The sequence below is a fragment of the Adiantum capillus-veneris genome, chromosome 3 (assembly GCF_014529385.1).
Source record: "Adiantum capillus-veneris isolate H3 chromosome 3, ASM1452938v2, whole genome shotgun sequence".
Lineage (NCBI taxonomy): Eukaryota > Viridiplantae > Streptophyta > Polypodiopsida > Polypodiales > Pteridaceae > Adiantum > Adiantum capillus-veneris.
In genome coordinates, this window is record NC_140933.1 from 143163460 (window position 1) to 143180475 (window position 17016).

The 17016-nt window shown below is 40.6% G+C and overlaps 2 protein-coding genes and 1 long non-coding RNA gene across 6 annotated transcripts; all 3 read right to left on the reverse strand.

Moving 5' to 3' along the window:
- Positions 1–1170: 1170 nt before the first annotated feature.
- On the reverse strand, positions 1171–2738 carry LOC147461836 (uncharacterized). 3 transcript variants are annotated; one of them, XM_086509312.1, is made up of 3 exons: positions 2401–2738; positions 2015–2067; positions 1171–1766 (listed from the first exon to the last, which is right to left on the reverse strand). In XM_086509312.1, the coding sequence occupies exons 1-2, from the start codon at positions 2621–2623 to the stop codon at positions 2054–2056; spliced, it is 237 nt and encodes a 78-aa protein (XP_086365438.1). In that variant the 5' UTR covers positions 2624–2738; the 3' UTR covers positions 1171–1766; positions 2015–2053. The 3 variants fall into 3 exon arrangements, 2 of the variants coding, with proteins under 2 accessions (XP_086365438.1, XP_086365437.1); XM_086509311.1 differs by having other exon boundaries at positions 1171–1944; XR_015187645.1 differs by having other exon boundaries at positions 1171–1944; positions 2015–2738.
- LOC147461837 (uncharacterized) lies at positions 2674–3301 on the reverse strand. Of its 2 annotated transcripts, none has more exons than XR_015187646.1 (3): positions 3025–3301; positions 2856–2936; positions 2674–2741 (listed from the first exon to the last, which is right to left on the reverse strand). It is a non-coding gene; the product is annotated as an uncharacterized LOC147461837 (long non-coding RNA). The 2 variants fall into 2 exon arrangements; XR_015187647.1 differs by having other exon boundaries at positions 2684–2738.
- LOC147461838 (uncharacterized) lies at positions 3299–16509 on the reverse strand. Its single transcript, XM_086506514.1, has 10 exons — positions 16458–16509; positions 5535–5592; positions 4917–4953; positions 4742–4821; positions 4471–4620; positions 4283–4319; positions 4109–4188; positions 3657–3994; positions 3482–3561; positions 3299–3358 (listed from the first exon to the last, which is right to left on the reverse strand). The coding sequence occupies exons 1-8, from the start codon at positions 16507–16509 to the stop codon at positions 3694–3696; spliced, it is 795 nt and encodes a 264-aa protein (XP_086362640.1). The 3' UTR covers positions 3299–3358; positions 3482–3561; positions 3657–3693.
- Between the last annotated feature and the right edge of the window lie 507 nt (positions 16510–17016).

A 17016-nucleotide genomic window follows, 5' to 3' on the forward strand; every position in this document is an offset into this window, starting at 1 on the left:
GCTACCTTACCTAGCCCACCAAATTTCTGTCTTCAAAAAAATTTCCTTGTCTATAGGTAGCTTCTTCCCAATGAGAAGTTGTAGCAAGATCACCCCAAATGAGTAGATATCCCCTTTGCAATCGCCCCTAAAACTTTGGTAATACTCTGGAGACACATAACCAGGATCCCTTGCCAATGTGCTCACATTCAGGTCAGTGTTTAGTGCACTTATTAGCCTTGTCATGCCCAAGTCAGACACTCTGGCCTCAATATTTTTATCAAGCAACACATTGATGGACTATATCTCCCTGTTTGTGCATTATATGGGGTAGCCACTCTTGATATAGAAAGCCTAGTCTTTGAGTTGCCCACATGTAATTTTCTTCTGGTGTTGATATGTCTTCATCCCCATGAAACCTATCATCTAAGTTCCACCTTCCATGTACTCGTACACTAAGAACCTCTCTTTGCCCACCTTGCAATAGCCTAACAAGGGCATCAAGTTTCTACGATAAATCTTGCCCATACTCTCCATCTTTGTTGTGAACTCTGTATGTTTGATAGCTTAATTGCGACAGCTTCTTGATGGAAACTATAGACCCATCTTTTCAATCAACTTTGTATACCTTGCCAAAGCCCCTATGCCAATGAGGCTCTCCTGGCTAAAACCATTTTTCGCTTCTATAAGCTGTGGAAAAGCAAGCTTTCTAAGAGGCCTCTCAAAAGTAGCCACATTGATGTTGAGGGTCTCCCTCTCCCCTGCTATATTCCAGTTGCTATGTCCATGGCAGGATGCTAGATGAAGATTGTTGAGCACATATCAAAATCTACATGTCCCTCCTTAGCCATCAACATGAAGATCGATGAGCACATCATCAATATCTAGTTGACCCTTTTTAGCCCTCTACATGATACCTCACACTTTCCACATACACGAGTGCAAGAGCCCGCCTAGACTCGAGATCTCAGCATCCACTTTTCTAATGTTCTCTATAAAATACCTCTATGGCTCATCTAAGTCAAAAAGCGAGAAGCCCTACATTGAGAAGTAGGTTGCTTAAACAAAACTAATTGCATACCACCGAACTTTGATCCTACCATCATGATGCTCAAAACCAGCAAAGTGCATAAACACAAAAAAGAATGTAGTAGGTTGCAGAAATTAAATGTGATTAGCTCAAAAAAAATATGCTCTGTTAAATCCACATGCATTAACTAGGAACCTTTTCCATGGGAATTATGTGCCATACAAGCCTCTCTCATATTCCCCCTTGAGTTCTTCAACTAGAAAAATTGTTCTGGAAATGAGAAGTCAAGCATATAGGATGGGGGATTTTGTCTCCCTAGGACCATACCAATATTTTGGGCGAGCTCCCTAGGACCGCAACAATGCGAAGTAGTCACTTCACTTAAGCAAGCCTCTTAGCCTACAGGGCTTGCACTAATTGCAGACGACTATATACACTTCAAACTAAAATGGGCATGCTTCACTATAGTCACAAGTCCAGGCTTTGTAAACTGACTCTGTAAATTGACTCGTGATGCAAAATTTAGAATGAGCTCTTTTCGTGTATCCACCTGGTTAGTCAAAATATTCCATTAATGCTTGCTATGCTTCTTCAAACCAACTTTTATGATTCTACTCATGCCTTGTCTCCCATGAGTGATGTAAATATTAAATTGGCTTCTGCAGCATCTTCTCTGCAGAGTCAACTGCTTACGTAGCCTTCTAGCTGGGTCCATTGTAGTCTCCCATAGCTGCAAGGGCATCCATCTCTCCTAAGCCTGCGAAAAGATGATAATGAGAAATGAGGTGTGACACACAAATGACAACAGGGCTATGGAAACCTTCTTCAGCTTTAAATCTTTGGATGTTGTAAGATGCATTAGGAGGAAAGCCTTTTTTGAGACTTTCTAAATCATTTTTGTTGTAGCAATAATGAATATGCCGACCTCTTTGGACCTGTTGAGTAATGGACAAGTAGGTCACACAATGTGGAAAGTTGGTGGTAGCATATTAACCAGTTTAATACCTTATATAGGGTGGGAAACCAACATATAAGCAGCCCTCCTCAAACAATGCTTTCTGAAAGTGAAATAAACCATAGAAGAAAGTTAATAATAAAGTTCAGATGTGTGCAGCATCTACATCTGCATCTAACAAAATAATTATTTTGTGGTAACGTAGTGCCTCCTTCCTAAAATCTTCACCCTGTACATCCACAACACTGCATCATTCAGAAAGTTGAGGAGAGTAAAATGACCATTTTTGAGCTTCAACCATCTTACTAACTTTCATTCCAAGCCCTAGGCTTGCTATCAAACTCTATATTTCTACCTTCTTGTAAAGAGATGCTTTATCCTTGAGCTCTATATAATGCTTGAGCAAGTTCAGCAGTTGACTGAATAGGGCGCCCACCTCCCCCCGAGGAAATTTCTCCTACATGCATAGGACTTTGAGGCACCTCCACAGGTCGTCTCCAGCTCTCTTGCTTGTCCACGTCTGGTCTATTTGACTCCTGTTTCTCCTGATGATGCCGATGCTCAGATCCTCTGGGTTCATCCTTCTTCTCAAAATCAGCAAGTTCTCTTCTGCCTCGACAGTCTAACGGCTCCAATCGACCACTGTCTTGCCTCCCCATTCTGGTCTCATGCTGATCTGCTCGCCTAGTTCTCTCATCCAGCTTCTCTTGCTTCTCAGTACCATAGCCTAGACTTCCACTGCTTGTACAATTTCCCTCAATAGGTGTGCGTATACTGCTGCTTACATACAAGATAAAAGACTCACACCTTTGTAATATCTGAGGATGTATGAGATGAAAGCCATGCTGACTCTTACATTTGAGGAAGTTGAAGAGCAAGACCATTGCATACCTTATAGGCCCAAGGTGCAGAACTATGAGCCAGGTCTGTTCCCACAATCACAGACTCGTCAACTCTGTGCTCTTTCGAAACCTAAAGTCACCCATACTCATCTTAGTACACACAGCAAAAAACTAATGATGAAAATTTTGACCTTCTAAACTGGAATGACAACACATACCAATTCTCTTGGTCGAGCTCCACCAAAAGCAGACATCCTGGCTACAAAACAAACGTGAGTTTGCTTCATTAATCTCCATGTCTGGTCTATCTCACTCTCGTTTCTCCTGATGATGCCGATGCTTAGATCCTCTGCGTTCATCCTTCTTCTCAAAATCAACAAGTTCTCTCTGCCTCAACTGTCTAACCACTCCAATCGACCACTATCTTGCCTCCCCATTTTGGTCTCATGCTGGTCTGCTCGCCTACTTCTCTCATCCAGCTTCTCTTGCTTCTTAGTACCATAGCCTAGACTTCCACTGCTCGTATGATTTCCCTCAATAGGTGTGCGTACACTGTTGCTTACATACAAGATAAAAGACTGATGGTGAACACCTTTATAATATCTGAGGATGTATGAGATGAAAGCCATGCTAAATCTGACATTTGAGGAAGTTGAAGAGCAAGTCATTGCATACCTAATAGGTGAAGGTGCACACCTAGGAGCCAGGTCTGTCCCCACAATCACAGACTCGTCAACTCCACGCTCTTTCAAAACCTAAAGTTTGAATTCACCCATACTCATCTTAGTACACACAACAAAAGACTAATGATGAAAATTTTGACCTTCTAAACTGGAATGACAACACATACCAATTCTCTCGATCGAGCTCCACCAAAAACAGACATCCTAGTTACAAAACAAATGTGAGTTTGCTTCATTAATCTCCACGTCTGGTCTATTTGACTCTCGTTTCTCCCAATGATGCCGATGCTCAGATCCTCTGTGTTCATCCTTCTTCTCAAAATCAGCAAGTTCTCTTCTGCCTCGACTATCTAACCACTCTAATCGACCACTAGCTTGCCTCCCCATTCTGGTCTCATGTTGGTCTGCTCGCCTACTTCTCTCATCCAGCTTCTCTTGCTTCTTAGTACCATAGCCTAGACTTCCACTGCTCGTACGATTTCCCTCAATAGGTGTGTGTATGTTGCTGCTTACATACAAGATAAAAGACTGATGGTGAACACCTTTATAATATCTGAGGATGTATGAGATGAAAGCCATGCTGAATCTGACACTTGAGGAAGAGCAAGTCATTGCATACCTTATAGGTGAAGGTGCACAACTAGGAGCCAGGTATGTCCCCACAATCACAGACCCGTCAACTCCACACTCTTTCAAAACCTAAAGTTTGAATTCACCCATACTCATCTTAGTACACACAACAAAGACTAATGCTGAAAATTTTGACCTTCTAAATTGGAACGACAACACATACCAATTCTCTCTGTCGAGCTCCACCAAAAACAGACATCCTAGTTACAAAACAAATGTGAGTTTGCTTCATTAATCTCCACATCTGGTCTATCTGACTCTCGTTTCTCCCAATGATGCTGATGCTCACATCCTCGGCGTTCATCCTTCTTCTCAAAATCGGCAAGTTCTCTTCTGCCTCGATTGTCTAACCGCTCCAATCGACCACTAGCTTGCCTCCCCATTCTGGTCTCATGCTGGTCTTCTCGCCTGCTTCTCTCATCCAGCTTCTCTTGCTTCTCAGTACCATAGCCTAGAATTCCAATGCTCGTATGATTTCCCTCAATAGGTGTGCGTACACTGCTGCTTACATACAAGATCAAAGACTGATGGTGAACACCTTTATAATATCTGAGGATGTATGAGATGAAAGCTATGCTGAATCTGACATTTGAGGAAGTTGAAGAGCAAGACCATTGCATACCTTATAGGTGAAGGTGCAGAACTAGGAGCCAGGTCTATCCCCACGATCACAGACTCGTCAACTCCGTGCTCTTTCAAAACCTAAAGTTTGAATTCACCCATACTCATCTTAGTACACACAGCAAAAAACTAATGATTAAAATTTTGACCTTCTAAACTGGAATGACAACACATACCAATTCTCTCGGTCGAGCTCCACCAAAAATAGACACCCTGGTTACAAAACAAATGTGAGTTTGCTTCGTTAATCTCCTTCATGAAATTCAACAATTTCCTCCATATGATTCAAAAAAACAACAAGCCAAAGAATGCCTGCTACAATCTATGTAATTTAAGGATGCCAAGGATACAAATTACATCAATAAAGAAAAGCCCAAATTTGGTAGTGACAAAAAGCACTCAAACTTGTTCTTATGAGACAATACATGTTCTACTGATTTTTCCATGCGTGGTCCTTTGAATGCCGTTTTCCTAGATAGTGGCAAACTCATCAATCAATTAATGTGTGCCACTAACTGTACAGACTACATACTAAACATCCCTCTACATCATTAATGCTTGGGAGTGAGTGTATAACAAAATATGAACTCATGGTGCCTTGGACAAATCTACCCACCTCCCCAAGACACGCATACAAGAGCATCCATTTGTATAAACAGTACATTTGTAGTGGGGTAGCTGCCTCTAGCATAACCACCCAATATCATGAAAAAATCCAGTGTAAACCAGCCATGACCACTACCAGCATAAAGCATAGAAAAATGAATGAACAAAAGTATAGTAGGATGCTATACCTTTCCTTTACGGACCCGCTGCATGCAGGCACATTTTCCCTCGTAATGGGAGAATGGTCTGAACAATGAAAACAGTAATATTCATATCATGTCTGCGTGTGTGTGTGAGTCAGGGGGGGGGGGGGGGGGGTGACTAGTTTCTCATAAAGCTGGCATTACTCACCACTCACTCAAATTCACTATTGTCACTCTGTAATTTGTAGCACACAGTGGAGTTGTTAGCGGGCATCCCTTGGCTGTCTGATTTTGTCTGCGTAGCGCGCCCATAAACTCCCTGAGTCCCTTGGTGAATCCTCCACCTCATCACAGGCCAGTCCAAAGATACCGCACAAAGGACGACAAAGAGGGAAGGGAAAGAGAGAGAGAGAGAGAGAGAGAGAGATCTCGAAAGGAGGAGAGCATTAACTCAATGCTCTCCTCGTGAGTTGCCATCATCATACACTCAGCACTTGGTGGTGCTTTTGACCTTTATCTATGTGCACTGTAGATATACTTACAGCCGGGTCACACCCAGGGAGAGTGGGAGGAGCAGGAGAATAATTGTTACCATTTTCAGAAATTTCAAATTTTTTTGTAGGAAATCCAAACGCTGTGGTAATCCTACTATTACTTTGAAAAAGGGGACGCTTAAGCGAGGGTTATGGGAGAGTTGCTTTCTCCTTCAATGTATGGTTAGGGGAGCCAATGAAAGCAAAGCATGTGTGTTGGCCTTTGATGTGCTGGTCTTTCTACATTCATTGAAAGTAGGGTGCGACTCTATGCATCCCATTCCCCCCATTCCTCCCACTGACACGGGCGCGACCCAACTCTTAGATTTAGAAGCGTGCATTTGAATTATGGTGTAAATTTCAATATTCTATTCATGATCAAGTTTCCATCATGGCCTTTACAGGCTTTTCTCTAAAGTGAGTGATAGTAGGGTATCCTCTGTCTATTCCAACCAATTTAAAAAAATGGACAATTTGTAAAAACAACCTCTCCTTTTTCATTAGGAAAGGGGAAACACATCACTATTGCCTTAGCCCTTTGGGCATGCCAAAAAAAGAGCATCCTTGGAAGAACTTGTCTTCATACACAAACAACTAACACGCAGCAACTTTAGCTAAAAAATGAATTGAGTACAAAGTACATAACACAAGGCAGTCATATTACACCAAGGTACTCCTTTGCGAGAAAAAACCAAAATAATGCTTCTTTGATTCTTGTTAAATTACTAACTATATCTCATAGCACATTTCAAACCTTAAATGTTACGTTGCACCATGGTCAACAACGGTAGAGAAAGCTTCCCAATGTAGAAAAGCTAAGTAAATGTTATCTCTCTCTACACTATAGACAAAGGGGGAGGGATTTGAGCCCCACCCAACCCCCGGCACGCAAGTGGCACGAGTCTAATTCTCCTATGAGAGCCAATGTGCTTTGCAACTTGACACACAATGAGACAAGGCGCGCACACGAGCGAGAGAGAGAGAGAGAGAGAGAGAGAGAGAGAGAGAGATTGGGGGCTCCATCGGAGACGATGCCTTCACTCATGACCTACACAGTAGTACAAATTATGATCCCAAGATACATACATGAAGCTTCTCCATTCTAGACATCAATTTGAGTATAGAAAGCGGTGTTCCTAAGTGAAGTTGTAAGCTCGCACATCCTATTTTAAGACACATTCTTAATTTTTTTGATTTGTGATTGATACACATGTTGCCCAATATTGCACTTTCTGACATGTTCGATTGCTCGTGTGTGGCACAGGCCTAAGATAAAGCTCTATCATTTTGTGATGTAAGCCCATATCACACCAAGACAATGGACACAGCTGACCTAGTGGAGCTTGGGCGGCACCTGGAAAAGGTGTTCTGAGCTTTTTGAGCCTTTGTCACAGAAAGCACGAACGAGTGTGTGTATCAAATAGGAGCTGATTACAATGATGGTTGTAAAGCTGGTATTGTGGGTGCAAGAGAAGCTCTTGATCATTCCATTGTTGTCACTATTGAGTTTGCATACGAAGAAGAAGAAGAGAAGAGTGACTTGGATGATGTACAAGAAGACAACAATAAATAAAATGAGGGTGCAGATGTGGAGCAAAGGCTATGCATATGGTGGTATTGATGATGATGATGTTGAAGAGGCTAATGAGGGTCTGAATATCTAAGATATAGATGCCTAGTGGCTACATAGAAGAAGAATAGTCAAGTTTATGGTAGCATCGACCCCAACAAATCTAGAAGCTTGTTGAACAAGTCATAAAGATGTTAGCTAAGGGAGAGGATAGGGAGGTACCATATTTTCTCATTGGTATAGCTATCTTAGTTTGCTAATGGAGTAAATTAACTTTTTGAAATACCAAGAACAACACCCTCATGTGAAAGATTCTTTAATTGGCTTTTTAGGGCATGTGTCTTATGGCATAAGCACTTAATATCCCCCCTCCCCCCGCGGGTAGGTCCCCCCTCCCTTATTCGTACGGTACGAGCATGAAATAATGGGGGGCTACCCCTATTGTATACGCTTATGTTTGACCTTTAAAAACCCCCCTCTTGTACACCCACGTGATACCATACGAAAATCCATAGTGAATCCCCCGGGGGCTAGGCCATCCATAGAGTGAACACTCACAAGAGAGAGAGAGAGAGAGAGAGAGAGAGAGAGAGAGAGAGAGCTCTCCAAAGTGGATAATCAAGAGTGGATACTCAAGAATAAAGCCTCCTTGCATAATGGCTTCCTTATAAAGACTTGCACCACAATCCTTTCTACTATGGGTTTAATATAAGGTACCAAAGTAGGTAACAAATCTAAGGTATTGTAATAAGTACCAAATCTGGGGTATTGTAATTAGTACCAAAGTAGGTACTATGAACCACCCAGATACACAGTACTGGTATTGAGAGAGAGACTAACGAGATGATCCCCAAACCCAATGCTAAGGCTATAGAACTATGTATACGGAGTGTGTTTCCTAGCTACAACACTCAATACAAGATTATCTAATAGCTCACAATGTCTTTCATTGTGTTCTCTCTTCTTCTTCCCAATGCTAAGGTGTGAGTGTTCTTCCCGATAGAATCACTTCACAACCTTGCTAAGCTCACTACCTCAAGTGTAGTGGCATCCTTTCTCTAGCCCGATATCATCTTGGAACAAGGTTCTAAGCACTAGGCTACTCCTAGACAAAAGCTGTGTACAAAGTGACCACCACTGCTGCACTCTTTATTGCTATTGCAGATGACCCTTCCAAGGGAATTTTGGGGACTCCTTTGGTAGGTAGATCCTCCATGATGTGGGGAACATTTTTTCTTCACATTTCATCAAGATATCATGGTTGTATTTCTTAATAGGTAGCTCCCAAGTTGGTATGCTGGCTCATGTGTGCAGTTTGTAGCTCTGCAGCCAACCAGCTTGGCACCTTCACCAATAATGGTAGGAGTGTATCTAGGTTAAACCCTTTCATCATATTGTAGTCCATATTGAGTAGAAAGACTTCTCTTTGTATTGCTCCAATATATCAGTATTGTAGGTGGATATTATCACTCATACAAATCTGCATGTTACATCTCTTAAAATTGCACCTACCTTTTAGGTACATTTGGTATTTTACTACCCGACAGGTTGGTAGTTATGTAGACTCTTCTCACGTGTAGATGAGGTCAAATCAATGACCATAGGCATGTATCCTCATGTCATAACATCATATTGGAGTTTATTTGACTCGCCTCCATCATGCCCTCATCTTTAGCCCTTGTTCACACCCCTAGTAGAGATGATGTGAACTTGCATATTTTAACAAAAAATTATCCAAATGACTCCAAATTTTTCAATCTATCTATGTGAGAAATACCTTACACTTGGGAATCAAAAAAAAAAATTAATTATCTATAAAGTAAGAGATGATAATCGCGATAATTATCTACTGGCTGAAAAATACACTTTTTTAGATTTTGATGATGCACATTGATTAAGCATATGAAGTAATTTTCAACAAATTTGGACAAGTTTGACACAAAGTATCATAAAACCTAATATCTAACTATCCCAAATGATTTTGTTATATTAAACTAATCATTAGATATGAGAGAATAAAAGGGGATAGAATTAGTATGCTAGCTAGAATGTGCAAATAATGGAGCTAAAAGACCTTAGGGTTAGCTTCAATAAAGACCTCCAATGGTTAGTGTAAAAGTCCTTATACCTAGGAACTTTAGGAAAGAATATGGTCAACCCTAGGACCTTACACAAGCTAAGCTTCTTATTGACTAAGCTACAGACGAGAATGAGTCAAATGATGGCCCAAAAAATGCCAAGCAAATAGACCTAGCTGAGCGAGATAAGGACTCACAACCAATCTATATAGCCACGGATCTGACCACGGAAGAAGAGGAATTACTCATCAAACTCCTCAAAGAGTATAGAGATGTTTTTGCATGGTCATACAAGGACCTCAAGGGAGTGGATCCATCGATATGTCAGCATAGAATTCCCTTGAAGCCTGATCCCAAACCAAGTAGACAACATCCCTATACCTATAAAGATACCTTTTCCAAGAGGATCAAGGAGGAGATTGACAAACTCAAAGAGGACAAATTCATCTATGAGATTGAACATATTGATTGGGTGTCACCTAGTGTGGTAGTCCCCAAAAAGAATGAAAAATTACGAGTGTGTATAAATCTCAAGAAGGTGAATGCAGCCACCATAAGGGACAACTACCCCTTACCTATCACAGACAATGCTTGAAGGAGTGGCTAGACAACAAGCCTCTTCTTTCCTAGATGGGTTCTCAAGGTATAACCAATTGGCTAGTGTTGTAGAGGACCAATATAAAATAACATTTGCTATAGAATGGGGAATATATGCTTACAGGGTAATGCCCTTTGGCTTAACCAACACACCAGCCACCTTTCAAAGTTGAGGGCTCATGCATTCAAGGAATACCTTAGAATATTCTTGGAAATATACATGGATGATCTATGTGTATACTCTAACCTCAGAGCAGAACACACTGAGCATCTCAAAAAGGTACTCGAGAAATGCAAGACTTATCAAATTTTCATAAACTCTAAAAAATGTGTCTTCATGATTAAACAAGGCAAAATCTTGGGTCATATAGTCTCAAAAAATGGGATTTCCACGGATCTTGATAAAATCAAGGTGATTGAAGAAATACCAAAGCCAACTAATGCAAAACAAGTACAATATTCATGGGACATTACGGATATTATTGAAGATTCATATATATGAATGCAATCATTGCACAACCCCTATAGAGATTAATTATTGGATTTGATTGGATAGATGCATGTGAGGAGTCTTTAAAAAAACTCAAATAGACACTTATATCAGCAACATTACTTAAAGTGACCGATTGGGAAAAGATATTTCATGTCCATATTGACGCCTCGGATTATGCCATTGGCTGCATCTTGGCTCAACCAGGAGAAGGGACAATGAATTTCCTAGTAAGCTACGCTAGTCGACAACTGAATAGTGCAGAGAAGAATTACACAACCGTGGAACGACAAAGGTTAGGTATGATATATGCTGTAAAGACATTTTGGCATTATCTTTTGGCTACCAAATTTGTCTTCTTCATGGACCACCAATCCCGTTTGTATCTAGTAAACAAACCATGCAATATGGGGAGAACAGTTTGTTGGTTCATTGTAATGCTAGAGTTTGACTTTACAGTAAAGGCTAAGAAAGGCAAAACACACATGAGAGCGGATCATCTCTCTTGATTACCAAATGGAGAGCACCTAAAGGTGTAATGCTTATCTCTTAAATGTAGAGATGGTGCCTAAGTGGTCTCAAGAGATTTTCCCTCTTCTAACTTATTGTTTGGGGTCTGACCCAAACAGGTGCCCACCTAGCCAGACATTATATTTTTGGATGTATTTGTCCTTTATCATTTTTTGAGTCCCAGTACATAAGCCATTGTAAGTGATGATTCTAGCGGTTGATTTGTCTATGAAGTTGTAATTCTTATTATGGTTGTAAAGGCCCATGAGATCCTGGCCACTGGCCAATTGTAAAAGCCCTAGGTATAAAGGTCAATAAGTCTAGTGTAAAAGGGAGGCTTATCTGGGGGGGAAGAAATAACTCTTTCTTACGTACGCTCAAGCAACTTCTCAACTACGACTTTGTAATCAACTTTTCTAATGATTGAATAATCCGTTATCAATTTTGAAACTTGCATTATGTTCCTCTCCTCCTGCTCTTTCAATTAAGTGTAAGCATCTCCAGTTCTGTTGTGGTTTGTGACTACACGTATTCGAGCCGAATCTTCATATTTGAGTGCTTTAAACTATGTTTTATGTCATTTTGACCATAGGAGACTTTAGGCAACTACTTTGGGATGTTCTGGTGCAATTTTTGTGACCTTTTTCATGATGGATCGTGATATATATTGGTACCTTATTAGATGATCTCCAAACTTTGTAGACTTGTCTCTTATGACCTAATATAGCTTCTCTTTAAGTTTTGTTGCATTCAGAGTTCATTTAGATGCCAAAATGGCATGATAACATAGAGCAGTGAGAAAGGACATAGGAAGATTTTCCAATCATTGAGTGGTGATTAGCTTGTTGAGATGATGTGTTTGCTTGTTAGGTTCACTTCTTGAGGACTGACAACCTCAAAGAGTCTCCGTGCCCCATCCAAGTCACTTCCCTGAGTATTGACTTATTATGTTAGTGCCAGATCGCTATGCTACAGACGTCCGTTGTGGCGACCCGCTAGCATTGGCACCATCACCGAGGAATGATCCTTGGGTAATGAGTGACCTAGTGCGTAATTAGAGCATTCTTTTTCAAATATTTTTCATCCATTCCGTTAACACTTTAGCAGTAAAGCAGCTAGACGTGGGTTTAGTGCTTGATAGAGTTTAGAGTCGAGGGACTGGCTAGATCAATCCTTGAGGAGCAAAGAGAGTTGTGAGTGAGATACCAAAAGAATTTCATTCTTCAAATCTTCTCGATGCTTTCAAAGTACTGTTCCATATTCCATTTCGACTTTAATTTGTACCGTTGTGTTTGTTTTTGTTTGTTCTTTCATTTCAGCACTTAGGAGTAGTTTAAGTAGAAACTATTACCATCAAATTGGGCTACAAAGATTAGGGCAAAAAAGGGTGAAAACCATATTTTGGCTAATAAGACCATAACTTTGAAATTTAAAAATTTGATGGTAGAACTTCAAATTCTGATCAAAATCTGAAAATTTGGTGTTAAAAGGTATCCTAAATAAACCTCACAGGAAGCAATCTAAAAATTTTCATCAAGTTTGGCTGAGGAACATGGATCGCGATCCATGTCCCCCGCTGACCAATTGAGCTGAAATTTGACAAGTACACTCTTGATATCAAGTGGAACAACTTTCCCAGAAGACACCATAGCAAAAAATTGCAAAAAGTTGGTCAAAACATCAAAATTGTGTCAAAGAGCCCAAAACCACGCAGCAGACACAAAATATTACTTTTAAGTGGAAAAAAGTGATCCAAATCCAAAATGATTTGGGGAGTAGCATCACGATACCATAGACTACAAGTTGTCCTTCATGTCAGAATGAGTTGAAACATGGATCACAATCTATGTCACCCATTTAAAAAAAAATTGGCTGGAAATTGACAAGTGGGTAGTTAATATCCATTGGAACATATTTCCCAAAAAGAGTACATGAAAAAAAGTTGAAAAAAGGGGGTCAAAAGGGCCAAAAACAATAGATTGTCAGAGACTGTCAGAACAAGCCCAAAATTTCACTTTTGGTTGACAAAAACTTATCTAATTAAATCACAAAATTTTTGGACCATTGGATCACCATATCATGCTTTACCAGATGGTACTTTCAGTTTTTCAAGATGTGGTGGAACATGGATCGTGATCCATGTCCCCCTGCTAAAAAATTGGATAGAGACTTTACTACTCTACAGCAATGATAATTGGAAACAATACTTCCTAAAGAAAAATTGCCAAAAAAAAGTCCAAAATCCTCATCAAAAAGGCCAAAAACACTTCAAGCTGCAAAACTGCAAAAACAGACCTGTGAATTGAGTTTTAACCTGGCAAATAACTCCAAACCCAAAAAGATTTTAAGGATAGCCTAGAAACACCCTTTTCTACAAGTGATCCAAATCTCAAGTCCAGATGTTGTGGAACATGGATCGTGATCCATGTCCCCATGGTGACAGCTTGACTTGAAATTTTCCCAGACTGTGATGTAGTATACAAGGAAACATATCCCCCTCCAATTTTGGAAAAAAGAGAGCAAAATTGGGTCAAAAGGCAACAAAACAAAAGACAAATTGTAAACCACAGATCAGACCTAGGTTTTGACTTTTTGGAGACCTAAACAAGTCCAAATCACACAAAAATCATATATCTAGTATCAGGGTACCAAGAGCAAGGTGTGTGTAAATTGTCATCATCATCTGCTACAAGGGTACATGGATCGGGATCCATGTCCCCTTGACATAGTTTGAGCACAGATTTGCATCACTGTTAGACCTAGTCTCAAGGAGCCTAGTGGTCTTTTCAAATAAAATTTGGAAATCATTTGAGGAATCTGCAAGCTATAAACAGGCAACAGACAGAAATAGTAGTAGAGACCAAAGAATTGGGATTTGACCCATCGAAAGAAGTCCAAACTGAAAAAGGATATAGATTCTAGACATAGAGTGTAACAAGCTATCCAAATCTCAAGTCCAGATGTGGTGGAACATGGATCGTGATCCATTTCCCCAACATCAAAAACTGGTGAAATTTGGTATTGAGCTGCATATGACATTGTCTTGCTACTGTGAAAATTTGAAGAAAAATGTTACAAGGGAACATGAATCATGATCCATGTACCTCAGCACTAACAGGGGGTCATGGATCGCGATCCATGGACCCAACGTCAGAGTTTTGAAAATTTTGAAAATTGGTCTAGAGCTTACATTATGACCATATGAACCTTTTGCCAAAATTTGAAGAAAAGTTTTGGTAGGGGGACATGGATCGTGATCCATGTACCTCTTGATAGTGGGTATATTTGAGTTGTTGAGCCTGTAGAGATACTTGAGTTTATCCCAAATCTCAAGTTTGAGCCAAAAATACCCTCAGGAGGCCCACCAATAAGCAAAAGTTCCTGTGAGTCCTGATCTTGAAATTGTTTTGAGTGTTGTTTCAAGTCAGGTTCACCAAAATTGCTCTAACTTTTGATACATAGCTCCAAATTGAGTCAGGTATAGCCAGGATGAAAGCTTGTGAGCAATTTTTCTAGGTCTTCTAATTTCAAACTTTTGGGGTACCCAAAACGAGTTTCCAAAGACCAAAGGGCCACAAAGACCTAATCTTCTACAGACCTCACCTGGGACAAAAAGAGGTAGTTGCACCAAGACAAAGAGAGCTTGTGAGAGACCATCTGGAGAGTATTGAGTGAGCCTTAACCATGACAAATCATCCACCACCAGGGTTTTCTACTCAATTCAAAGAAACTCAAACCACAAGAAATGTCGCAATACCTTTGATGGCGGATTTCAGAAAAAACGAGGAGATGTATCGAACATACCAAGAGACACCTCAAGGTATGACTTATGTCTCTTTACCAAGAGGACGTACAAGTCATTGGGAGCCCTTTCAACTAGTCCACATAGGCAAAGGCACAAAAGAAAAAATTTATGAAGACCTAGAGGATAAGCATCCTCTAATCAATAAGCCAAACGTGAGATTCATCAAAACCAATGAAGCCATGAGAGTTACGATATGGATTACACTCATGAGGGACTATACAGGGTTGAGAATGGGGATCAACATAAGTTCTATAAGTGTGTAGAACCCAATGCTAGAGAGTTGGCAGACCACAAGGATCTCTATGCATTCACGTATACAAATACCCAAGGTGTGCAAGTTCTCATAGTAGATAAGTATGGACAAGAGTACAAACGAGTCACTTTGGTTGACCTAGAAAGATATACATACAAGAGTACTCCAATCTCTACTTACTACTTTCAACCAAGAGAGAACTCCAACTAGAGTACCTAGCGGGGGTTATGAGACCAGAGACATCTTAGCAAGAGAATCAAGAGTCGTGAGAATGGTTGCAGAAACACGATGTATGCGACCATCTCAGGTCGCAAAGTGTGTTTCCAATAAGTACAATGGGTTGGGAGATCCATATGCTCATGTTTCACTCTTCAAACAGGTTTTGAGAGCTGAACAAGTGGTAGATTTCCACACACAATATGAAGGATTTGGGATGACTCTGGAAGGAACAACGTTGACATGGTTCCAACCTCTAAAAAATAGAGATTTTCCAAACATAGAGCAACTTTTGCGTGAATTCACTAAGGAATTCTCTATAAGAGGAACCAAACACAACATCGTGTCCCAAATCTATGCTTTCAAGCAAAAAGAGAACAAAATGGTGAAGCTTCAAACGATACATGGAGAGATGACTTGTGAGGGAATTACCGCAAGATGAGAGACTGTCCGTTCTCTTCATCGAGGGATTGAGGAATGAGACCCTCAAAAATGACCTACACTTAAAAGGATGCATGAAGTTTGAGGAAGTCATGAGGGAAGCACTGTACCTAGTCGACAATTGTAAGGCTTATGGAGAGGTTACAAAGAATACAGACAATGCGACTAGTAGTGCCTCTTTCATGACAAGCAAATCCACAACAAAGCGGAATGTTCGAACTCAAACCATGCTAAATGTTGACCAAATGGTTGATGAGGTGATCACGAGAATGAAAGTCTATCAACAAGAGCGTGCAAGGAGGGGGGGAAGAGAGGGGATGCAGCCTACCACCCTCCATTCTTTTTTTTAACATAAACACCCCCTTCTAGTGGGGGGTTTTCACGGCGAAGGGGGAGGGGGGAAGGGTATTTCTAGAAGACAGGCATCATTAGCCGTCTTCTAAAGCTAGAGGTATTTATGCATCTAGCTTTGTACCTAGCTCCTCTTCACCTGCGATGGAGGAGGCTTCGTCTTCTAGCATGTCCATGGGTGGCGCTTGATCAATACGTAAGAAGTATTTTTTTTAGCCTACATCCATGGACGCGTGTATTGTGAAGCCTCCCAGTGGCTTCCATTAATTTCTTGTGCATACCAAGGTTTGTGTGCTTACTACAACTTCACTTCTTTGATCATTGGCCAAGATCTGATGCAACTAGAAGTGTTTTATTTTTGGGTACTTAGACAAAAAGAGAGTTGAATTAGGTTGAGGAGCAGATATTGTCATGGGTAGATATATAGCACATACAGACTTGTACATACGAGTATGGCATGTGCCGTGGAGTTGCGAGTACAAACGAGTCGTCCCCCACCCCTACTCAGAGCAAGGGACTCCCCCTTTTTTTGATCTAAGTGTGTCCCAAAATCTTCCCTTGTCTTACCATGAAGATGCATTTCTCTAGGTTTAAGCAGATACAATAATTTTTGGAGCATGAAAAGTCAGTATGCATTTTTCAAGTCTCTCATTCGTCACGGTCTCTTGTATTTTTGTCATTTT

Bases quoted from the DNA above. Each gene is read 5' to 3' on its own strand.
- LOC147461838 (XM_086506514.1), bottom strand. From the start codon at position 16,509: ATGGACATGCTAGAAGACGAAGCCTCCTCCATCGCAGGTGAAGAGGAG. The intron at 4,621-4,741 runs GTATGCAATGGT...GTATGTAAGCAG, and splicing joins TCTGCACCTTCACCTATAAG to CAGTGTACGCACACCTATTG. The intron at 4,189-4,282 runs GTATGTGTTGTC...TTCAAACTTTAG, and splicing joins GAGCTCGACAGAGAGAATTG to GTTTTGAAAGAGTGTGGAGT.
- LOC147461836 (XM_086509312.1), bottom strand. From the start codon at position 2,623: ATGGGGAGGCAAGACAGTGGTCGATTGGAGCCGTTAGACTGTCGAGGC.